Source organism: Vipera berus (genome assembly GCF_964194415.1).
Source record: "Vipera berus genome assembly, chromosome: 2".
Lineage (NCBI taxonomy): Eukaryota > Metazoa > Chordata > Lepidosauria > Squamata > Viperidae > Vipera > Vipera berus.
This window is the reverse complement of record NC_138203.1, coordinates 261467659-261489613: the sequence shown is the minus strand read 5'-3', so window position 1 is coordinate 261489613 and position 21955 is coordinate 261467659. Positions and strand designations below refer to the sequence as shown.

Here is a 21955-nt window from a genome sequence, read left to right as displayed (position 1 = left end):
ATTGCTACAAAAGGCATTAATAATAAGATAAAGCAGCCTTTTATCAGTACAGGTAGTTCTCAACTTACAATAGTTTATTTAGTGACCGTTTGAAATTACAATAGCCCTGAAAATAGTGACTTAATGGCCATTTTTCACACTTATGACCATTGCAGCATCCTGATGTCACGTGATTTACATTCGGGTGCTTGACAACTGACTCACACTTAGGACAGTTGCAGTGTCCCAGAGTCATGTGATCCTCTTTTGCTGACAAGCTAAGTCAACGTGGAAAGCAGATTCACATAACTACTACCATGTTACTAATTTAACAACTGCAGTGATTCACTTAACAAATGTGGCAAGGAAAGTAGTAAAATGGGGCAAAATTAACACTTAACAATTTTCTCACTTAGCAACATATATTTTGGGCTCCGCTGTGGTCGTAAGTTGAGGACTACTTGTATATTCTCCAATTTATACATCCATAGCAATAGAATCAAATGTTGCATTGTGGAGCACCCATGGCTTCTGAAGGCAAGCCGTTCCACTGGTTGACTGTTCTCACTGTCAGTAAATTTGTTCTTAGTTCTAGGTTGCTTCTCTTCTTGGTTAGTTTCCATCCATTGCTTCTTGCCTTGCTTTCTGCTGCTTTGAAAAATAAGTTGACTCACTCTTCTGCGTGTCAACCCCTCAAATATAGGAACACTATCATGTCATCCTATTCCTTCTTTTCACTAGACTAGACATACCCAATTCCTGCAACAGTTCTTCATGTTTTAGCCTCCAGGCCTCTAATCATCTTTGTTGATCTTCTCTGCACTCTTTCTAGAGCCTCAACATCTTTTTTATATTATGGTGACCAAAACTGGATGGAGTATTCCAGGTGTGGTCTTACCAAGGCCTTATGAAGTGGCACTAATCATATGATTTTTCTCCAAATGTTGCCTATAATTTGGTTAAAAATAAACTAGAATATCCAGATCTTGTTGTATAATCTCACTAACTATTCAATTTAATTGTTAAAGTTGTCATAAAGACACAAACACTTGAAATTGACTTGAAAAGATAACAATAACATAATCAACAACAATTATAATTATAGCAGAGTTGGAAGGGACCTTAGAGATCTTCTAGTCCAACCCCCTGCTAAGGCAGGAAACCCTATACCATTTCAGACAAATGGTTGTCCAGTCTCTTCTTAAAAACTTCCAGTGTTGGAGCATTCACCACTTCTGGAGGCAGGTTGTTCCACTGATTAATTGTTCTAACTGTCAAGAAATTTCTCCTTAGTTCTAGGTTGCTTCTCTCTTTGACTTGTTTCCATCCATTGTTTCTTGTCCTGCCTTCAGGTGCTTTGGAAAATAGCTTGACTCCCTCTTCTTTGTGACAGCCCCAGAGATATTGGAACACTGCTATCATGTCACCCCTAGTCCTTCTTCACCCAATTCCAGTAACCGTTCTTTGTATATTTTAGTCTCCAGGCCCCTAATAATCTTTGTTGCTCTTCTCTGCACTCTTTCCAGAGCCTCAACATTTTTTTTATATATCATGGTGACCAAAACTGGTGTGGTCTTACCACACAATTCATATGATTTTTCTCCAAATGTTGCTTAACAGTCAGTGACTACATCTCTTTCTAAAAAGAAATTGAAGCTGTTATTCCCATGATTGACAGCAAATTATATTTATAGTTGCCTGGCTCATTGACTTTGACCTGTTTTAAAAAAGAATGACTGCTTTGTTTCAATTAGAAACAATTATATCAAAAATTATTTCCTGGATATATAAATCAGCTAATAACAGAACCCACCAATCCTGATTGAATTTAATAAACCCAGTTAAATTATAAACTCCAGGTGAGTTCCTGGATTTATGCTAATATATTGTGGAAAACATTTCTTTGGTAGCAGCATAGATTGAAGTTGAGGAAGCTGAGTTGTGGGAAAATCAGATTGTGTAGTATACGAATCCCGAAACATATTGCTAAAATAATTTTTCCATGCTTGAATAGAAGTCTAATATGTGCACACCAGAGTTCAGAATAAGTGCTGAGAATTGTAGTCCATCAACATACGGAATGCTACCAATTCTTTATCCCTGCCCCAAATCGAAAACAATAGTGTAAAAAGAGAATAGCATTACGTGTGTGTATATATCTATGGGAAATTAAGCTTCCAGACAGAAGCATTTCCCTCTTTTCATATCATACCCTGGCTTTAGCTCAGATTGCCGACGCACCACGGAGTATCGGATAGCAATGGTACAAGCCTTCATCAGAGAGGGGATAATTGAACCCTGAAGAATGTTCACCCGAACCACAATCATAGTCAAATAGTTGATCTTGTCAGATCCTTGTTTCTTATATTGACCATCTGGTAGAACCTGGAAGATCAGATTATTTTATTTTAAAGACAAAGGTACTGGGGAACGAGCTGATAGACATTAAGAAAAACTTGAAATAATTTACAAAATTTATTCTTAAATCCTGCATATTTTGGTGAAAGAAAGTGCAATGTTGCCAGTGAAGGCTGCTGCTGAGAAGCAAATACGAGCCAATTTTGTTTCTTCATCCTATGTGAAAGTTACGGGTGAATTGTGGCATATTTAATGTGAACCAAAATGTACTTGGGCTAGACTCTAGAGGGTAACCCCCTCCCCAAATGTCTATGGAAATTCTCAGTCATCCAGGTCATGGTTGTCCCAAAAGTGCTTTTTCAAAAGGCAACTGGACTTTGTTTTTCCTTGAAGATGTTTTGCTTCTCACCCAAGAAGCTTCTGGAGAAGCGAAATGTCTTCAAGGAAAAATAAAGTCCAGTTGCCTTTTGAAAAAGCACCTTTGGGACCCTCCCCCAAAATAACACTAAAAATGAAAATTCATTACAAAAGCTGAATGATTTAAGTGCTCTTTTTAAATTTACGTTTAAAAAGAAAATCAAAACTAGTTCTTTCACAAAATACTTCTGGGCTGACAGGATGCTGTCTAGATTGAGTGTAGTACTGTAGTGGTCTATGTTTAGTTGGTGATTAACTCCAAAAGAACTGGAGAAAATAACAAAATGCAAAGACCTGTAAGTAGAAGTAGAATGACTGTGGCAAGAGGAAGCAAAGATAGTACCCATAATAATAGGCACCTTGGGTGCAAATCTCAAAACCTCTGGAGCACTACTTGAACACTTTCATCATTAACAAAATCACCATCGGTCAATTGCAAAAGGTAGCTTTGCTGGGAACAGCTTCCTCCTGAAACAATGCCTTTAACACAACCAAACAACCACATGCCTAGGCCAGGTCCTTGGGAAGGACTTGATAGGTGGATTAAGATGCCACATCCAGTCCAAACATTTGGCTAATTGCGCAAACAATAATACTAGTAGTAATAGTAGGTAGGTAAGGTATGCAGGGCTCAACTTTTTACAACATTCAAAGAAAGGAGGGGAGGGGAGAGGAGAGGAGAGGAAGATTTTACTAACATTCTGTCAAAATTCTGAACCAGGTATCAGAATTCTATGATCTTTGGTACTGATTTGAATACATGAGAATCATCTGTCTATACCTGAGAGAATTTGGCCAGCATGTTTTCTCTTGGAATACGGACATTCTTCAGGATGAGAAAGCCATTGTCAATATTCTCAAAGCCCATTTTGGGACCTATATCCCCTAAAGTTATTCCTGAGGAATAAAAAAAAAGCAATGAGTAACATGATTTCATAAAATGGAAATCTTCCATTGCACAAGGAATTAGTCAGCGGTATGGCCAAACCAGGAGAAATCCAGGAGAAATGGTGAAGTGCAAGATATCTGAGGGAAACCACATCTTGACTCTGTCTTCAGAAAAGGGACAAACGAAGACCTAGGAAATTACAGACTATTCTTAAACTGATATCTAGGAAGATTCTACAGAGATCAAAAAGAGAATTTAGCATTCTTTGGTTAAGGGTGGCTTCTTCTTCTTTCAGTGTGTCAGAGAATGGAAAGACTCGTAGCTTACACTTCTCAAGAGCTTCATAAAAACATTACCTTGACCTGGAGAATGATCTCTGAGGCTGCGGATTTGTACAATGAATGGATGCATGCCATAAGAATGTCCTTTCAGATAAAGCTGAGCAAAAACCACAGCATGAGTTGCAGTTCGGCCCACTGCAAGAAGATGGAAAGAAAAGAACTTATCATTTGGTTAAAAATAAACTAGAATATCCAGATCTTACTATATAATCTCACTAACTATTCAATTTAATTGTTAAAGCTGTCATAAAGAAGACAAGGCACAAACATTTGAAACTGACTTGAAAAGTTGATGATGATGATAATAATAATAGTTGGAAGGGACCTTGGAGGTCTTCTAGTCCAACCCTGTTCAGGCAGGAAAGCTACACCATTTCAGACAAATGGCTATCCAGTCTCTTCTTAATGACTTCCAGTGTTAGAGCATTCACAACTTCTGGAGGCAGGTTGTTCCACTGATTAATTCTTTTAATTGTCAAGAAATTTCTCCTTAGTGCTAGGTTGCTTCTTTCTTTGATTAGTTTCCATCCATTGCTTCTTGTCCTGCCTTCAGGTGCTTTGGAGAATATCTTGACTCCCTCTTCTTTGTGGCAGCCCTTGAGATATTGGATATCATGTCACCCCTATTCCTTATCTTCATTAAACTAGATATACCCAATTCCAGCAACTGTTCCTTATATGTTTTAGCCTCCAGTCCCCTAATCATCTTTGTTGCTCTTCTCTGTACTCTTTCTAGAGTCTCAACATCTTTTTTACATTGTGGTGACCAAAACTGGATGCAGTATTCCAAGTGTGGCATTATCAAGGTGTTATAAAGTGGTATTAAAGTGGTATTAAAAGAGTATTCATGCTTACTCCTCTCTGATTTTTGAATGTGTTCAGTGAACAATGAAAGTTCTAGCCTTCACACCAAATTATCTTAAAGGCTGAAGGGAAACAAAAGAAGAAATGAATCTAGCATTTCCTTCCATTTTGATCCAATTCATCAGTATGCTTGGTACTTACAGTCTCCTGGCCACCATTTCATGGAAGAGAAACTTGGCGTGTTTAGGATGAACTCCTGAGTGGCCACATCAAATGTGGCTGTGGTCTCCAAGCCCCGAAGATTAGATCCTTTGTAACAAAAAGATAAAAGAGTTTTCGGCATACCAGACAACTTGATTGAATATTTGCTAACAAGTCCCAAAAGTGTGTTTTCAAAGTTCAGATGCCTTTTGAAAAAGCACTTTGGGGGCAACCATGACCTGGATGACTGAGACTCCCCATAGACATTTGCTAGCAAGATTTAGCAACCCTAGCTGGTCTTTCCTCAGGAATGAAGTTTATGCAAAGTTTCTCTTGTTGTGATCAAATTCCAACTCTGCAAAGATCTCAGTTAAAAGTAAAGTTTCAATATTTTAGACATATTCTATATTTCCTAACATGATTTTGGGGTAGAGCTGAGTTCAGTATAAAAACTTATTGAATAACAATTTCATTTCGTCTGGACTTCTAGTTCAATTGTTAAAACACATACACATGCACACCAATAAATATGAGGTTTATAAAACATCTATACAAAATCATAAAATCACTGTCTGGTTGAATTTGTCTAGCAGCTTAATCACAGCTCTGACCTAAAGAACAGTTTGAACCTTTATGACAAAATTAGCATTATTCTGCACCTATTCTGGGTGCCTAGGTGCCTATCCACATGGACTTATTATAAGGCCCCAGGTTTCTTAGGGACCAAACACAATAAATAGTTGGAGAAAGGACTCTGCTCTCATTTTTTGTTGATAGACACTGCCTCATAATGCTCAGTGACTGTAAAGGACAACAAAAGTGAACTTTGTTCTAAAAGTTAACTAAGCAAAAGATCTGCTGTGGTAGAGTCCAGAATGTAGAAATACTTTATATATACATTAGACTTTGTATTAGTTTGGTTTGGTCAATTGCTAAGCCTCTTTATCTAAGCACTGGGTTATTCTCAAGTGCTTATGGGCAACTGGCTAGAAGAATGAAGGTTATGAATATTTATTTCTTTAGACTGGATTATTCTCAAGTGCTTACGGCCAACTGGCTGGAAGATGTGGAGATTATTTATTTTTATTTATTTATTTTATTATATTTATATACCACCCTTTCCCGAAGGACTCAGGGCGGTTTACAGGGTTAGGGTTAGGGTTACTTATTACTCTCAACAAAAGGTGAGACTTGTTTAATCAGTTAAGCAAGCATAAATACGTTTCTGCTTCATTTAAAACAAAAAAAAAATAAAAATAAAACAGTGCACACAGCCAGATGTATGCATCTATATACTGTCTGCTGTATAACATTTAAATAATAATATAAAAACCTGGGGCAAAATTTCAAGTGAAGACTATATAGCATAAATGTGATATCACAAGCAGTAACTAGTAGGCCCTCTTGAGAAACAGATTTACCTTGACAGCTGGAACTACTGCATGCTGCAATTAAGCAAAAACAGGTTTTACAGCATCCTCCAAGTCAGAAATGAATGAAATGTGATAGAGATGATGGGGTGAAATTGTTGCTATTATTCTTAAAAGCTTACTCAGCCCAAGGAAATGGATCCCAGCTTCAGGTCCATCTTTAACACTTTTAGGAAAACCTTGGTAACGTTAAGATGTGTGGATCAAATAATTTCTTTGGCTGCTACTCTCCTACTTTCCATTACAGAATCACTAAGCATTATGCTTAGAGTCTCCTCCACAAAATTTCAGTAAACAACTTAGATATTAGAGCACTTGATTTGCATATAGGTCACCCTCTTAACCCAACCTTGTTGTGTATGTGAAAACAAGAAAAAGCACTCAGCTGAAGATGCCACAAAAATGGAGCAATTTCTCCTGTCTCTTGCTATCCAGTAGGACCCAGTAAAAGTCCTATTGAAAAAAAATCCTGCTTCTTTCAGCCTTCCTGGATGTTGAGAGAAGGGTGTGTGTGTGTGTGGCAAAACAGTTCATGTCAAGTAATGGCAGTTGATTAATCTTTGGCATTAGAGTTTATGAAATCAGGGATATAGATCACGATGCCAGCCAAGGATGCTTAAAGGTAAAGGTAAAGGTTTCCCCGCACATGCGTGCTAGTCGTTTCTGACTAGCATTAAATCACACAATGGGGGAGGGTGGGGAGAACTGAGTCCTATAGAATTCATAATAAAGAAACCAGATGTTTACTCTTTTTCTCCGTTAACTATTGATTGGAAATGCTCAGTCAAGAAAGAGTGGAACTATCATAAAATAGTGTCTCCCAATCTCAACCTTTGTAGGAGGTCCAGAATGTACATTCACTCACTCTCTCACTCACTCACTCACTCAATTTTAGAGATCTTATAGGTAAAGGTAAAGGTTCCCCCGCTAGTCATTTCCGACTCTAGGGGCCGGTGCTCATCTCCGTTTCAAAGCCAAAGAGCCAGCGCTTGTCCGAGGACGTCTCCGTGGTCATGTGGCCTGCATGACTAGACGCCAAAGGCGCACGGAACGCTGTTACCTTCCCACCGTAGTGGTCCCTATTTTTCTACTTGCATTTTTACGTGCTTTCGAACTGCTAGGTTGGCAGAAGCTGGAACGATGCTTACCATGACCCAATTCAGTCTGGGCGTAGGTCCCTATGATGAAATTCTTATTTGCTAAAGGAATCCATTTGTTGATCTGTTCATCGGTGCCTAAAGCCAAAATGGTCTTCATAAAGACTAAGTGTACGTTAAATGCCAAATCATCAGTAAGAAACCTGCAAAGACACAGATGCCATTATATCCCTTAACAGTGACTCTCAAACATGTATTCAATATACAATTCATTAGTAGACAGTGAGAGGGCAGATGTTTAAAATTTCAGTGGAGCAATCTTGTTAAGCCTCCATAAATAAGATCTATTTCTAGATGTTGTTTTCTCCTTTCTAAAAATCATAACCCAAACCACTTGGTAAATCTTTTTTTTTTATTGAAAAGTTTTACAATACATTTTTAAATACAACCCCCCTCCTCCCCCTCCCCACTCCCCAGCCCCTCCCTCCCCTCCCCTCCCCCCTCCCCGACTTCCCAGAGCTGAATACAGGGTATAAAAATACAAACAAGCATAATCTAAAATATGCTAACAACAAGACATTAAATTCTGTCGCACTTTAACTCTCCATCGTCAAAATATTAATAAAATACCTACTAACTAGTTATACATCATATAGATCCAGTACTTATTCAAATGCTAAATGAAACTTTTTAGTCCCATATTTATTCTGAATATATTCAATCCATCTCCTCCATTCCACAATGTATCTCTGTTGCGATTGGTCTTTCAAATACGCTGAAATCTTTGCCATTTCCGCCAAGTTAGAAACTTTTAAAGTCCACTCTTCTATAGTCGGCAGTTCTTCCTTCTTCCAATATTGTGCTACTAAAAGTCTCGTTGCCGTAATTAAATTCAACATCAACTTAGTATCTATAACAGTAGTATCTGTAATAATACCCAATAAAAACAATTGCGGAGAAAACTTTATCCTTTTCTTAAATATCTTTTGCATATTCCACCAAATTTTAAGCCAAAAAGCTTTGACCTTTTTACAAGTCCACCATATATGAAAATACGTTGCATCCTCACAACCACACCTCCAACATTTGGGCTGGCAGTTCGGATACATACTTGCTAATTATTTAGGATCTAAGTGCCACCTATAAAACATTTTATAAAAATTCTCTCTTAAATTTTGGGCCTGTGTAAATTTTACATTTCTAACCCAGATCTTTTCCCAAGTGTCCATTGTTATAACTTCTTGAAAATTCTGAGCCCACTTTATCATACAGTCTTTAACAAGTTCCGTTTCTGAATCAATTTCTATCAATGCATTATATATCCTTTTTATATGTGCTTGACCTTGATCTCTAATTTGTTTTACCAAATTTTCATCAGTCATCGAAAAACCAACTTTCTGGTCCTCTTTCCATCTAGCCTGTAATTGCCCATACTGAAACCCAGTTTGTACAATCTTTTCTTCTTTTAAAATATTATATGGCTTTAATTGCCATACATTCCTCTCTAAACTTAAGATTTCCTTATATGTAGTCTCATCATGTTTAAATCCCACATTTATATTTTCTATTGCGTGTTTAGGTATTGCCCAAATGGGTATCTTATAATTTAACTTATGTCTATACTTTTTCCAAACTCGCAACAGAGCACTTCTTTCCGCCGTTGAAGGATGGCTTGGACTGGTGGATGGACATTGGGGAGAGAATGTTTTGTTCTCCCCCCCCCAGACTGGCGGTGTGGGCTGGCGTTGTGAGGATTGACAGAGGCCTGGCCTGCCTGTTCCTTACTTCTTTTGTTGACAGGCAGGCATTACGGCTAGCTCCATACCTGATGGGAACTAAGATCCCCCTATGGATAATCCAGTGTGGACGGGACCGAACCGTGGTGGGAGGATGGTTCTGGACTGGTGAGCGACCACCTCTCTGGTGTGGGAGACCAGTTGGGGTGGGCCTGGCTTAGGACTCCCCTTTTCTCTCTCTGTTCCAGCTAGACTCCTCAGCCGGAGTGAGAGGACGGCTGAGGTTGTCCCTTGGAACTCCATCTCGGGTGAGAGCTGAGATGGCTTTGCAGATTGAGAGATATGCCCACTGGACCTGTTCTTTTTCCATCTTCGTACCATCAATGAACAATCCTTTGGCCATATTTTCAACATCGGCCCCAAGAGACTAATTGAGTGCTATATGATCCATCGTTATTCCGAAGCGGACTTGTATGCCCTTAGGGCGGTTCCTGCCTCATGGGCGCGACCTGTCGCCTGTTTTCATACTCCCCTTAATGACGGGCCCAAGCCTTGGGACTCCGAGAGGTGGTTGGGCTTGGATAGGGGCCTCGAGTTAAGACGCGCTAAGAGGCCCCTGATCAGATTTTTAGCCGGTTATTTTAGGAGGTTAGGGAGGGGGAGGGAGGGGGGGATGGGGAGGGAACTTGTAACCGGCACTCAGTCTGGTCCTGTTAGAGGTCCTGGTGGGACGGGGTTGGGGGAGGTGGCTGCTGGCGCTGGGAATGTGGGGGTGGGGCATCGAATCCCCACGGCGATAGGGTATGGCAGCAGGTGTTTGCGAGGAGGGTCATATCAACATCTGGGATCGCGCCCCCGCTATCTTCGAGCGGTGGCGCGCTCCGACCCTCCGGTTAGCACCCTCTTACCCGGGGATGAGGGTGATCAGGCCCCTGAGCTCAAGCTGGTCTATTTTAACGCTAGATCCGTAGTTAATAAAGCTCCCCTCATCCGTGATCGGATCGAGGAGGAATGTGCGGATCTAGCGTGCATCACGGAAACTTGGCTGGGCTCGGAGGGAGGGGTGCCTCTCACCGAGTTATGCCCGCCGGGTTTCCGGGTGCTGCACCAGCCACGGGCTCAGGGCAGGGGTGGTGGGGTGGCAGTGGTTATTCGGGAGACATTGTGTCCCCGGGAGGCCACCATTGTCCAGATGGCCGGGAGTGAGACCCTCCTGAGGTGTGGTCCTCGTGTTCAGTTGGGCTTGTTGCTTACATGCCTGGCGCCCAGCTGTGTGGCAACAGCCTTGCCCGAGCTGCTCGACACCCTCTCAGGGTTGGCGGTGGAGTTCCCCAGGCTCGTAGTCCTGGGTGACTTCAACCTGCCATCACTGGGAGGGTCGTCGGAGTTAGCTCGGGAGTTCATGGCTTCCATGACAGCCATGGGCCTGACCCAGGTTATTGAGGGCCCGACTCATGAGGGGGGTCACACTCTTGACCTGGTGTTTCTGTCTGGACAGTGGTTGGATGATCTGGGAGGGGGTTCTCCGTCCATCACCCCTCTGTCATGGTCAGACCATTACCTCCTGAGGCTAGTTTTCCGTCATGCCATCCCCCGCCGCTGGGCGGCGGAGCCGACCAGGTGGTTCCGCTCCAGGCGCCTAATGGACCCAGATCGGTTCCAGAGGGCGCTTGGGCCTATACCTATCACCCTTACCCACAGCCCAGTCGATGCCCTGGTGGAGGCCTGGGAAACGGCAGCCACCAGGGCACTCGACTGCGTTGTACCCATGCGACCTCTGACCCGACGCAGATCCCGTTGGGCCCCATGGTTCTCTGTGGAGCTCCGGGAGATGAAGCGGCGGAGACGAGGTCTAGAGAGCGGTTGGAGATCCAGCTGATCCGAATCCGACCGATTGCAGTTAAGAACCTTTATAAGGTCTTATCTTGCGGCGATAAGGACGGCGAAGTCTAACTACTTTGCCGCCCTTATCGCGTCCGCAGATAATCGCCCGGCCGCCCTGTTTAGGGTGACTCGCTCCCTCCTTAATCAGGAGGTGAGAGAGGATCCCTTGCAGGGACGAGCCGAGGAGTTTAGTCATCATCTGGCGGACAAAATCGCTCGGATCCGGACCGGCTTGGACTCTGACTGGGCAGAGTCTAATGTGGAGGAATCAGGCGGTCTTGAGCACGTTATCTGGAATGAGTTCGACCCTGTTTCCCCTGATGATGTGGACAGGATCATGGGGAGACTGAGCACCACCACCTGTTTGTTGGATCCGTGCCCCTCCTGGCTAGCTTATGCGGCTCGGGAAGGAACACGAGGCTGGTTCCATGCAGTAATAACTGCTTCCTTGAAGGAGGGTGTCTTTCCTGCCGCCTTGAAGGAGGCGGTGGTGAGACCCCTTCTCAAGAAACCTGCTTTGGACCCGGCTGTTTTAAACAACTACCGTCCAGTCTCCAACCTTCGCTTTCTGGCGAAGGTTGTTGAGAGTGTGGTGGCGCATCAGCTCCCTCTGTTCCTGGAGGAAACTGATTATCTGGACCCGTACCAATCGGGCTTCAGGCCCGGACACAGCACGGAGACGGCATTGGTCGCGCTGGTGAATGATCTCTGGAGGGCTAGGGACAGGGGTTGCTGCTCTGTCCTGATCCTATTAGATCTCTCAGCGGCGTTCGATACCATCGACCATGGTATCTTACTGCGGCGTCTCAGGGGGCTGGGAGTGGGAGGCACCGTTTTACGGTGGTTCTCCTCCTACCTCCAGGGCCGCTCGCAGTCGGTGTTGACAGGAGGGCAGAGATCCGCCCCGAGGTCTCTCATTTGTGGAGTCCCTCAGGGGTCGGTTCTCTCGCCTCTCCTGTTCAACATCTATATGAAGCCGCTGGGCGAGATCATTCGTGGTTTTGGGGTGGGGTATCATCAGTACGCTGATGATACCCAACTTTTTCTTTCCATTCCGAACCAACCCAGTGATGCCCTCTCTGTGATGTCCCGGTGCCTGGAGGCGGTTCAGGTCTGGATGGGGAGAAACAGGCTTCGTCTCAATCCTGCCAAGACTGAGTGGCTGTGCATATCGGCATCTCGGGTTAACCAAGTTATTCCATCCTTAATGATGGGGGGTGAGGTGTTACCCCCCGTCGATAGGGCTCGCAACTTGGGCGTCCTCCTGGATTCACGGCTCAATTTCAAAGACCATATAGGAGCCGTGACCAGGGAGGCTTTTGCCCAGGTTCGCCTGGTGCGCCAGTTGCGTCCCTATCTGGACCGAGACGCCCTACGCACAGTTACTCATGCGCTTGTGACCTCCCGTTTGGACTACTGTAACGCTCTCTACATGGGGCTGCCCTTGAAGACCACTCGGAGGCTTCAACTGGTGCAGAATGCGGCCGCGCGAGATGTAATGGGGGTTTCCCGATACTCCCATGTAACACCTCTACTCCGTGAGCTGCATTGGCTTCCGGTTGCCCTCCGGGTGAAATTCAAGGTGCTGGTTATCACCTATAAAGCCCTACATGGCCTGGGTCCGGGATATCTGAGGGAACACCTGCTGCCGGCATCAAATGCCCTTCGCCCAGTGCGCTCCCACAGGGAGGGTCTGCTCAGGGTCCCGCCGGTAAGAGACTGCCGGCGGGTGACACCCAGGGATAGGGCCTTCTCGGTAGGAGCGCCTGCCCTCTGGAACCAGCTGCCGGTGGAGCTGAGAACTGCCCCCGACCTTCGATCATTCCGCCGGGGCCTGAAGACCTGGCTCTTCGAGCTCTCGGGCCCAGACTAAGGAGGAATTTTTAATTTGGGGTTCTTTTTAACTGACTACAGGGTTAATTTAATATTTTTTAATTTGGTTCTTAATTTTTGTATTTTGGATTTTTAATTCCCTGTAAACCGCCCTGAGTCCTCAGGGAATAGGGCGGTATATAAATATAACTAAATAAAATAAATAAATAAATACCTTAAAATATGTATCTTAAACAGATTATCCACCTTCTTATCATACAATAAATATGCATGCCAACCAAATAACAAATCATGACCCTCAAGATTTAATAATCTCCCTTGTGTTAAATTAAACCAGTCACTTATCGCTGACAAGACAGCAGCCTCATAATATAACTTAAAATTAGGCATTTTAAGACCACCTCTTTCATGCGTATCTTGCATTATCTTAAATTTAACTCGTGGCTTTTTCCCTGCCCAAACAAATTTATTAATTCCTTTTTGCCATTCCTCCAAATTTAAATCCTTTTTAAGTATAGGTATCATTTGAAATAAAAATACCCAACCTCAAGTTTACCAAATACTTTTGATCCGTCGCTCTGTGTTTCCTGTAAGCAAATAACATCGTTTTTAAATTGTTTTAAATTGATACTTTCTTTCTCTTATGTGGTGAATTTAGACCATTAACATTCCAGGTTAGAAGCTTTGTCACCATCTTTTGCGACCTGAAGCTTTTGGAGCGCCTCTTCCAAAATCACCTGTACTCTCTTTGGTCGCGCTCCTCCCACTGCTTCACTGTAAGTAAGTTTTTGAGGTGCCGTCATAACTCTCTGCTGTTCTTGCTCTTGTCTCATTCGTCTAGCAGCAGCACGTGTCATTCTTTGGTCTCTAACCTCCTCCGATGATACTGAAATTTGATCCACTCCTGTAACTTTCTGGAATTCTCCATCTTTCGGCTGCATAACTCCTTCAGCACCTTGTACGTTCTTACTTTGTGATTGACGCTCTCCTTCACCGTTCTTCTTTTTAGATTCCAAAAGTGGTATAGGGACTGCCTTTAAAATATTGGCATAGAAATCACGTGCCTGTAACACTGTAAGAAGACGATGTCTCGTGCCTGCATACATCACCACCATACCCACTGGAATCTCCCATCTGAACTGAATATCCCGTCTTCTTAATTCTTCTGCCAAAAAAGCAAACTCCTTCCTTCTCCTTAAAATTCTTGGAGGGATCTCTTTTAAAATTAAAACTTCTTGCTCTGCAATTGCGAATTTACTATTATAAAAAGCTTGAATAACCTCATTTCTAATTGCTCTCTTTGTAAAATAAACCACCACATCTCTAGGTAATTTCCTTTGTCTTGCAATCCATGAATTAACACGAAATATTTTATCTATATCCACCATAATATCTTCTGCTGGATGCCCCAAAACACCTTCCAGGGCCTCTGAAACTACTTTTTTCAAATTTTCCTTAGAATCCTCTTTTAAACCTCTAATTCTCACAGCGAACTCCATCTCGTGGTACTGCACCAAGGTTAAATCATCATCAATCTTATCCATCACAGTTTCAGCATCCGTCATTTTAGCATCTAATCTGATGTTATTTTGGCTAAGTTCTTCCACTCTTTCATCCAAACGTTCAATACAAACGGCCATGCCTTGAAATGCAAGTAAGATGTCTGCCCTCATTTCTGTAAGCTTCTCCTCCATAAGTTCAGCTAATTGTTGGGATTGCTTTTTCAAAGCCTCTTGCAAAACATCCTGCAAATCTTTTACTGTCAAAGCTGGTGCAGGTGCGGGTGCAGGGGGGGGGGCATTAAAGCCTGTAACGAAGATTGCTGCACCGGAGATGCCCCCGCACTTCTGGGAACTTTAGATGATTTGGCAGCCATTTTCGCCCACTCAATTCTGTTGCGCACTTTCACTTTTAAAAATCTCCACAAAATCCACTGAGTTAAAGATCATATACTTGCTCTGACATGATTCTCCTGTACAGCTCTGCCTGCATCCAAGTAATCCAAAGTTCACTCTTTCATCCAAACGTTCAATACAAACGGCCATGCCTTGAAATGCAAGTAAGATGTCTGCCCTCATTTCTGTAAGCTTCTCCTCCATAAGTTCAGCTAATTGTTGGGATTGCTTTTTCAAAGCCTCTTGCAAAACATCCTGCAAATCTTTTACTGTCAAAGCTGGTGCAGGTGCGGGTGCAGGGGGGGGGGCATTAAAGCCTGTAACGAAGATTGCTGCACCGGAGATGCCCCCGCACTTCTGGGAACTTTAGATGATTTGGCAGCCATTTTCGCCCACTCAATTCTGTTGCGCACTTTCACTTTTAAAAATCTCCACAAAATCCACTGAGTTAAAGATCATATACTTGCTCTGACATGATTCTCCTGTACAGCTCTGCCTGCATCCAAGTAATCCAAAGTTCACTCTTGCTGGCAGGGATGGTTGCTGCGTCCTGCTCTGCTCCAAAGCCCTGGAGTAGAGGCGTCCCGAGGTCCGGAGCAAACTCAGGCTTCGGGGGGGCTCAATCCTTCAACCACCAGAGTTTCAGCTCTGGCGGTCTGGGAGAGCTCTACCCCTGCCTGGGCGCTCACCCCCTCCTCTTCTCCCGAGGAGCGGGCTTCCGAGCCACCAAAACAGCTGATCGTCACTGTTTTTGGCGGTTTTACGGAGCAACGGAGCTGACAGCCTAAATGGCTGCCGGCAACGGAGCCTTGCCACCCGGACCACTTGGTAAATCTTGTTAACCCTCTTCGAAAACAGCATCTGCCCCTCTGCACACTGCCTCCAAGATAATATTCAGAACAAAAACCAAAATTAATACCTAATTGCTTCCAGTAATGTAATTAGTTTTACATTGCTATCCTAGGCATGTAAGCCCTAGAGCAGGGGTAGGCAACCTCGGCTCTTTTATGACTTGTGGACTTCAACTCCCAGAATTCCTGAGCCAGCATGGCTCAGCTTGGAAACCTCTCCCTTTTCCTTTAGCATGGCTGGTTCAGGAATTCTGGGAGTTGAAGTCCACGAGTCATAAAAGAGCCGAGGTTGCTTACCCCTGCCCTAGTGCTTTCAGTAGGTCACGTGGCTTGTAACATGTGGTTACAATTGCAGCAATCCAGATCTGTTAAGGAATACAATGTGTTTCTGAACTCAGCGATTTAGGGGAAAAAAGTACTACAGAATTAAAATTACGTACTTAAAGCAGTAGTATTGTTCTGGGCCACTTGCAATCCATCCCATTTTAGCCATCTTTTGGGAGAGGTGAACAGATTTTCTGATAGCACTTTCATATCTTTCATTTTGGCTCTGGAAATACCGGTTTTCTTGGTTAAACTCTGGATCCGCCTCGAGCACAGCCTCTGTTGAATACATAAGCATTCTTTTAACTAACACATGATGACATAGGAAGAGCATGACAATGCCTTCAGTTATCCCCACCGATTCTGCCACAAAGAATTCCCAGGAGCCTTGCAAATGACTGTAGGAACTTCTGGTTTTTTCTGCAATTTTAAACTGGAGGAAAGTTTAGCTGCTAACTTCCAAAATATATGCCTCTACAAACAGTGGCTGTATGTTGATCAATAAGTACAGTACTTCTGAATGAAAAAAAAAATCCAATGTGAAGGCAAAGAAATCACAAAAAGATGAAACATGGTCAAGTTTAGTTTGTATGTACTACTTAATGCCCATAGTAAGCAGTGAAGAAGATATAAACTACAACTAAACATTGTTATATTATCTCTGACTTTAATGAGAGCCTGTTGGGTGTAATGTTTGAGGCATCATAATCATAATCATAATAGTAAAGTTGGAAGGGACCTTGAAGGTCATCTAGTCCAACCCCCTGCTCAGGCAGGAAAGCCTATACCAGGGCTTTTCAACCTTTTCACCCATTGTACCACTTTTAGGATATGGCAACATCCGAGTACCATCAGTCTCCTAGCAAGGTGTCAAAAACTTGATGACCCCCCCAAAAGGAAAAAAGTGATGAAGTACAGGTAGTCCTCGACTTACAACAGTTCACTTAGTGACTATTCAAAGTTACAATGGCACTGAAAAAAGAGCCCCCCAAGCCACAGCCAAGCAAGACACCTGCCTGCCTGCCTGGCGACGCTCTTCCTCCTGTCCGAGGTTTTCATTGTTGTGAGCATTTCTGTTGAAGATTGGCAGCGGGGGTGGGGTGGGGTGGGGTGTTTGGTTTTTATCCCCCCCCCTCTGCTGGGTTGTTGCAGCAGGTTTTGGTCATTTCACATGACCCTGGGACACTGACTGTCATAAATATGAATCAGTTGCCAAGCATCTGAATGTAAATCACAAGACCCTGGAGATGCTGCAACATTCCAGCTGATCGGCGCTTCTTCTGGGCTCAGAACCGCCAGGATCAGCACCCAGCTCCAGCTGGAGCCTGGCACTGATCCTGGTGCTTCCGCTGAGCCCTGACAGCCCCGAAGAAGTGCTGATCCTGGTGCTTCCGCTGAGCCCTGACAGGCCTGCAGCTCCAGCCGTCTCTCACTCAGACTTGTGCGGTCTGCCACTGGTTCAGCTCATTCCCTCCCCTGCTACCACTTTTCAAGGATGGTTGTGTACCACCTGCCAGGTGCCAATGTACCACAGGTGGTACCCGTACCATTGGTTGAAAAGCCCTGCCCTATACCATTTCAGGCAAATGGCTGTCCAGTCTCCTCTTAAAAACTTCCAGTGTTGGAACATTCACCACTTCTGGAGGCAGGATAATAATAATAATAATAATAATAATAATAATAATAATAATAATAATAATAATAATAATAATAATAATAATAATAATAATAATAATAATAATAATAATAATAAGTTGGAAGGGACCTTGGAGGTCATCTAGTCCAACCCCCTGCTAAGGCAGGAAACCCTATACCATTTCAGACAAATGGCTGGCCAGTCTCTTCTTAAAAACTTCCAATGTTGGAGCATTCACCACTTCTGGAGGCAGGTTGTTCCACTGGTTAATTGTTCTAACTGTCAAGAAGTTTCTCCTTAGTTCTAGGTTGCTTCTCTCCTTGATTAGTTTCCATCCGTTGCTTCTTGTCCTGCCTTGGGCGCTTTGGAGAATAGCTTGACTCCCTCTTCTTTGTGGCAGCCCCTGAGATATTGGAAGACTGCTATCATGTCACCCCTAGTCCTTCTCTTGATTAAACTAGACATACCCAATTCCAGCAGCCATTCCTTATATGTTTTAGCCTCCAGTCCCCTAATCATCTTTGTTGCTCTTCTCTGTACTCTTTCCAGAGTCTCAACATCTTTTTTACATCAAGGCTAGAAAGTTGGAAATCTTGAGTTCTAGTCCTGCCTGAAGCTGAAGCTAGCTGGGTGACCTTGGGCCAGTCAATCTCTTTCAGCCTTAGTAAGAATGTGAGGGTAAACTATTGCCAGAAATCTTGCCAAGTAAACTGAAGGGATTGGTCCAAACAGTTGCCAGGAGTCAAAACTGACTCAGAGTTACCTGCCAAAAAACCCACAGAGAAAGGTGGGCGGGGGGCGGGGAAGAGTAATGCAGGGGTCTCCAACCTTGGCAACGTTAAGACTTGTGGACCAACTCCCAGAATTCTCAACAAATTTTAAAGTTGCTAAGGTTGGAGACCTCTACTGTAATGTACTCTGTGAGCTCTAACTTCAATATATACAATTCTCTAAAAATGAATATTGTTTAATTTGAGTGATATGTCAAAAAGATTGGCTTAATTTATTTTTCAAATAGTTGCAGTGTTTTACTAAAGAATAATTTACCAAGTTATTACAATAACCTGTCTCACTGAAAAATAAATTACAATAATATATGAGAGCCAAGCCAACTATGTTGCAAAAAGTTACACAAGTTTTCAGGATTTTTCATCAAGTGATGAAAGCATTTTTTTAATGCTGAAACACATGTTTTTATTTTCAGCAACAGAAACTTTTCAGAACATAAAAATTCTTCCCTCAACTCTAATCAAGATATGGTTTCCTTCAGAATACTTTTTTTGCATACTTTTTTGTAAGTCCCTTGGGACTTACAAGGGACTTACTTTTTCCTCTTATAAAACTGATGATTTCATAAACTAAGTTCCAAAGACGACATAGAATGTAGTTAGCCTGGTTTTAATGTTTGCTGCTTTTTTTGGCTGCTGTGGCTTAAAATCAAAGAGATAACTCCAGTCTTAAAACAAACATTCAAACAAACAAACATATGCAGTATTGCAATGATGGAAGATGTCCATAGGATAGAGAGAAAGAAAGACATAGGATACAGAGAGGCACAGAGGTGTAATAGAGTCAAATAACAGAGTCAAATAAAAATAAAATAAAAATAAAAATTTAATTTGTCATGAATTCTTTTGAGTTATCTACTAACCAACTTCCCTCCGAAGCTTGGTATTGTTTGATCCGCCATCCAGTATATTAGTAAGGTGCTCAATGGAGAAAGAGATATTTTTTCGTTCAATGTCGAGATCAGGGTTCACATTTTGTCCCGGAGAATTTGGAGAAAATCTATTTGCTTTCTTTGCTTCCATTTTGAATATTTTAGAACCTGTGAAAAGCATCCAAAATTAATTATCTAGATCCTGAGATCTCATAGCAATATATAATTAACCAACAATTTTGAGTATAGAAAAGAGGCTTTTCTTAGAAATGGGTCTAGGAGAGTGTGAAAACAATTTTATCTATAGTTTCCTGCTGGGTATAACCAATTTCAAACACAGTGGGATTTATTCTGAACAATCATTCTGTAGAGTGTGCTGTCAGTGTAAGAGTCTACTTGACTTGATTATATTCTCCTTAACTCCTGGAGAATGAGCTTGTTCATCGTGATTACCAGTAGCATTATTATGTTCTGTTGACAATGTGAACATCTATATGCTATAAAAATATTTTTTTAAGTGGTCAAGATTTCAGTGATCTCATCCTTAGAATTGTTTCCTAACCTTGCAGGAAAATGCAGACAGCTCAAGCACCCAATAACTTGTCATCATTTTTCTACCCTGTAGATATGAAAGTCTCAAAGGATCTGATAATTTTGGTGCAACAGATCTATACACTTTTGTAGCTCCACCTGATAACTGAGCTGTAGAAATCCTTTGGTGGGATGCTTTGTGAAGCAACCAAAGCATTTCTCCAAATATACTACTACCTTCAGAAAGCCACAACTCTTGAAGGTTTGGAGCAGACATTTTAGGGCTTTCTCCATGTCTTCCGATCAACTTCTGCAGGCACAGAAGGAAGTTCTACTCAGATCAAGCGGCTGAACAGCTTATTTGTATGTTTAGATAATGTGAGGAGGATCTGAAATGGCCAAGTCAAGCTTCAAAAGGCACAGCCACCTTAAGACTTCAAGTAGCAGGTGCTGAAAGGGGAAAAGGGGGGGGATGCACTCAGTTTTGCAAAATTGAATGATTCATAATCTTTGAGCTAAGTATTGAAGCAATATTAACCTGGATACTTCAATTTCTAGCCTAAGGCTTTAATCGATACCCTGACAGTGTAATCAAAGAGCCAACAATTTTTAATGTATGTCTCACATGTAACACATTAAAAAAAAAAGGTGAAGCAATTATAATCACCATTTTGACTTTTGAACTACATTCACGCCTGATCATTACACAACGGCGTCAAGGCAATTTGCCAGTTACCTCTTACATTTGTAGGTCAAACTCCTGCATATGATTTGTGCTTAGATTGTAAGCCGCCCTGAGTCTTCGGAGGAGGGCGGGATATAAATGGGATTAAAATAAAATAAAGTAAATAAATATTTAGGGAGAAGAAAGTACAACTTATTCCAATGTGACAACCTCAAAAGAGAGGAATGTGTAAGTCAAAGAGTGTGTAATTTATCACCTTTGATGATACCCACAGAATAGAAAGAGGCCTATTTACAGGAAGAAGCTTAAACCCAGAGAAGAAAGCCATTTATAAAACCATCTTCCAACTTAGTAGAAAAGTTGGGCGGGGGAGTGAATTTATTGCGGTAAAATAAAATGAAGAGTCAAAAACTGTGATTAAAAGTCGCCAAGGTAAAGAAATGAAGACTGCAAGCAACATATGGGAGATTCAGTTATGATGTTGGTAGCTCAGTCACAAATTTATGGGAAGCTTTAGTTGCATAATTTGAATAAAAACTTACAGGAGTTTTCTCTAAATAAATGCCATCAAGTTAACTGGCCTTAACGTCGCAGCACGCAAAATATTGCATTGTCTCAGCACAGAACATCTTATTCGGGAGTTAAGTCTCCAACGATACAAACTAGCAGGGAAATGTGCCTCGAATCGCAACCCTGGTAGCATTTCCCCCTTTCCAGCGAGAAAGCCTGATTCCCAGCTTTACGCGTCTCAGGGTTGTCAACCTTGCCGCGGTCAAACTCTGGCCAGCGAGATGACAGCCCTGCACGCTCCAGAGGAAGCCGATCCGTTTTTCAGCTCTTCGAGAAAACCCAACTCAAGCCCAGCTCCGTCTGAAAAATTTACGCAGCCTACCCAGAAAGGAAGCAACTTGGAAAGTCAGTATCCCTCGCCGAAACTTTAAAGGCAGAAGAAAATAATTTCTATTCCTTTTGATCAGTGAACGGCAACAAGAGACGCATCCAGTTTGCATTGGTTTGAATGCCCACCTCGGATCCCGACCTACCTTGCCAGCTTTCCAAAAAAAGAAATCCCAGCGGGCTGCACTTGCCCGGTTATGGAGCTTCTAATCTAGACTAAACTTTCCAGACTTTCTTCTCTTCTCTGTCCTATCTCTATGATCCTCCTCCGCTTATATCCTTTTTTCCCCTCTCTGGCAGAGTCACTACCGCTTCCTTCTGGAGAGAATGCAGTTACTGTACAGTCCTGGTTTCGAAATCGAATTGGCTGCTTTTGTGGGCGGGGGGAGGGGAGAAAGGAGAGCAGTTTTTTTGATGGCAGGAGAGAGAGAGAGAGAGAGAGAGAGAGAAGGAAGGAAGGAAGGACGGACGGACTGGTTTAGCAAACAGTACCACATGGGAGCCTTA

At 42.6% G+C, this 21955-nt stretch overlaps 1 protein-coding gene across 2 annotated transcripts in view; it reads right to left on the bottom strand.

Annotated features, from left to right (window-relative positions):
* The window catches only part of ACOX2 (acyl-CoA oxidase 2), a 43990-nt gene extending 22240 nt beyond the window's left edge, over positions 1-21750 (bottom strand). The window contains exons 1-8 of one of the 2 annotated variants that reach the window (XM_081321188.1): positions 21595-21750; positions 19327-19503; positions 16156-16318; positions 7568-7719; positions 4990-5097; positions 4000-4119; positions 3536-3651; positions 2192-2364 (exon numbers count right to left, since the gene is read on the bottom strand). In XM_081321188.1, coding sequence (XP_081177314.1) covers positions 2192-2364; positions 3536-3651; positions 4000-4119; positions 4990-5097; positions 7568-7719; positions 16156-16318; positions 19327-19486 — 992 coding nt within the window. In that variant the 5' untranslated portion in view covers positions 19487-19503; positions 21595-21750. Of the gene's footprint in view, positions 1-2191; positions 2365-3535; positions 3652-3999; positions 4120-4989; positions 5098-7567; positions 7720-16155; positions 16319-19326; positions 19504-21443; positions 21572-21594 lie in introns of those variants that run through there. The other variant, XM_081321187.1, reaches the window with a different exon arrangement.
* Positions 21751-21955: the final 205 nt, after the last annotated feature.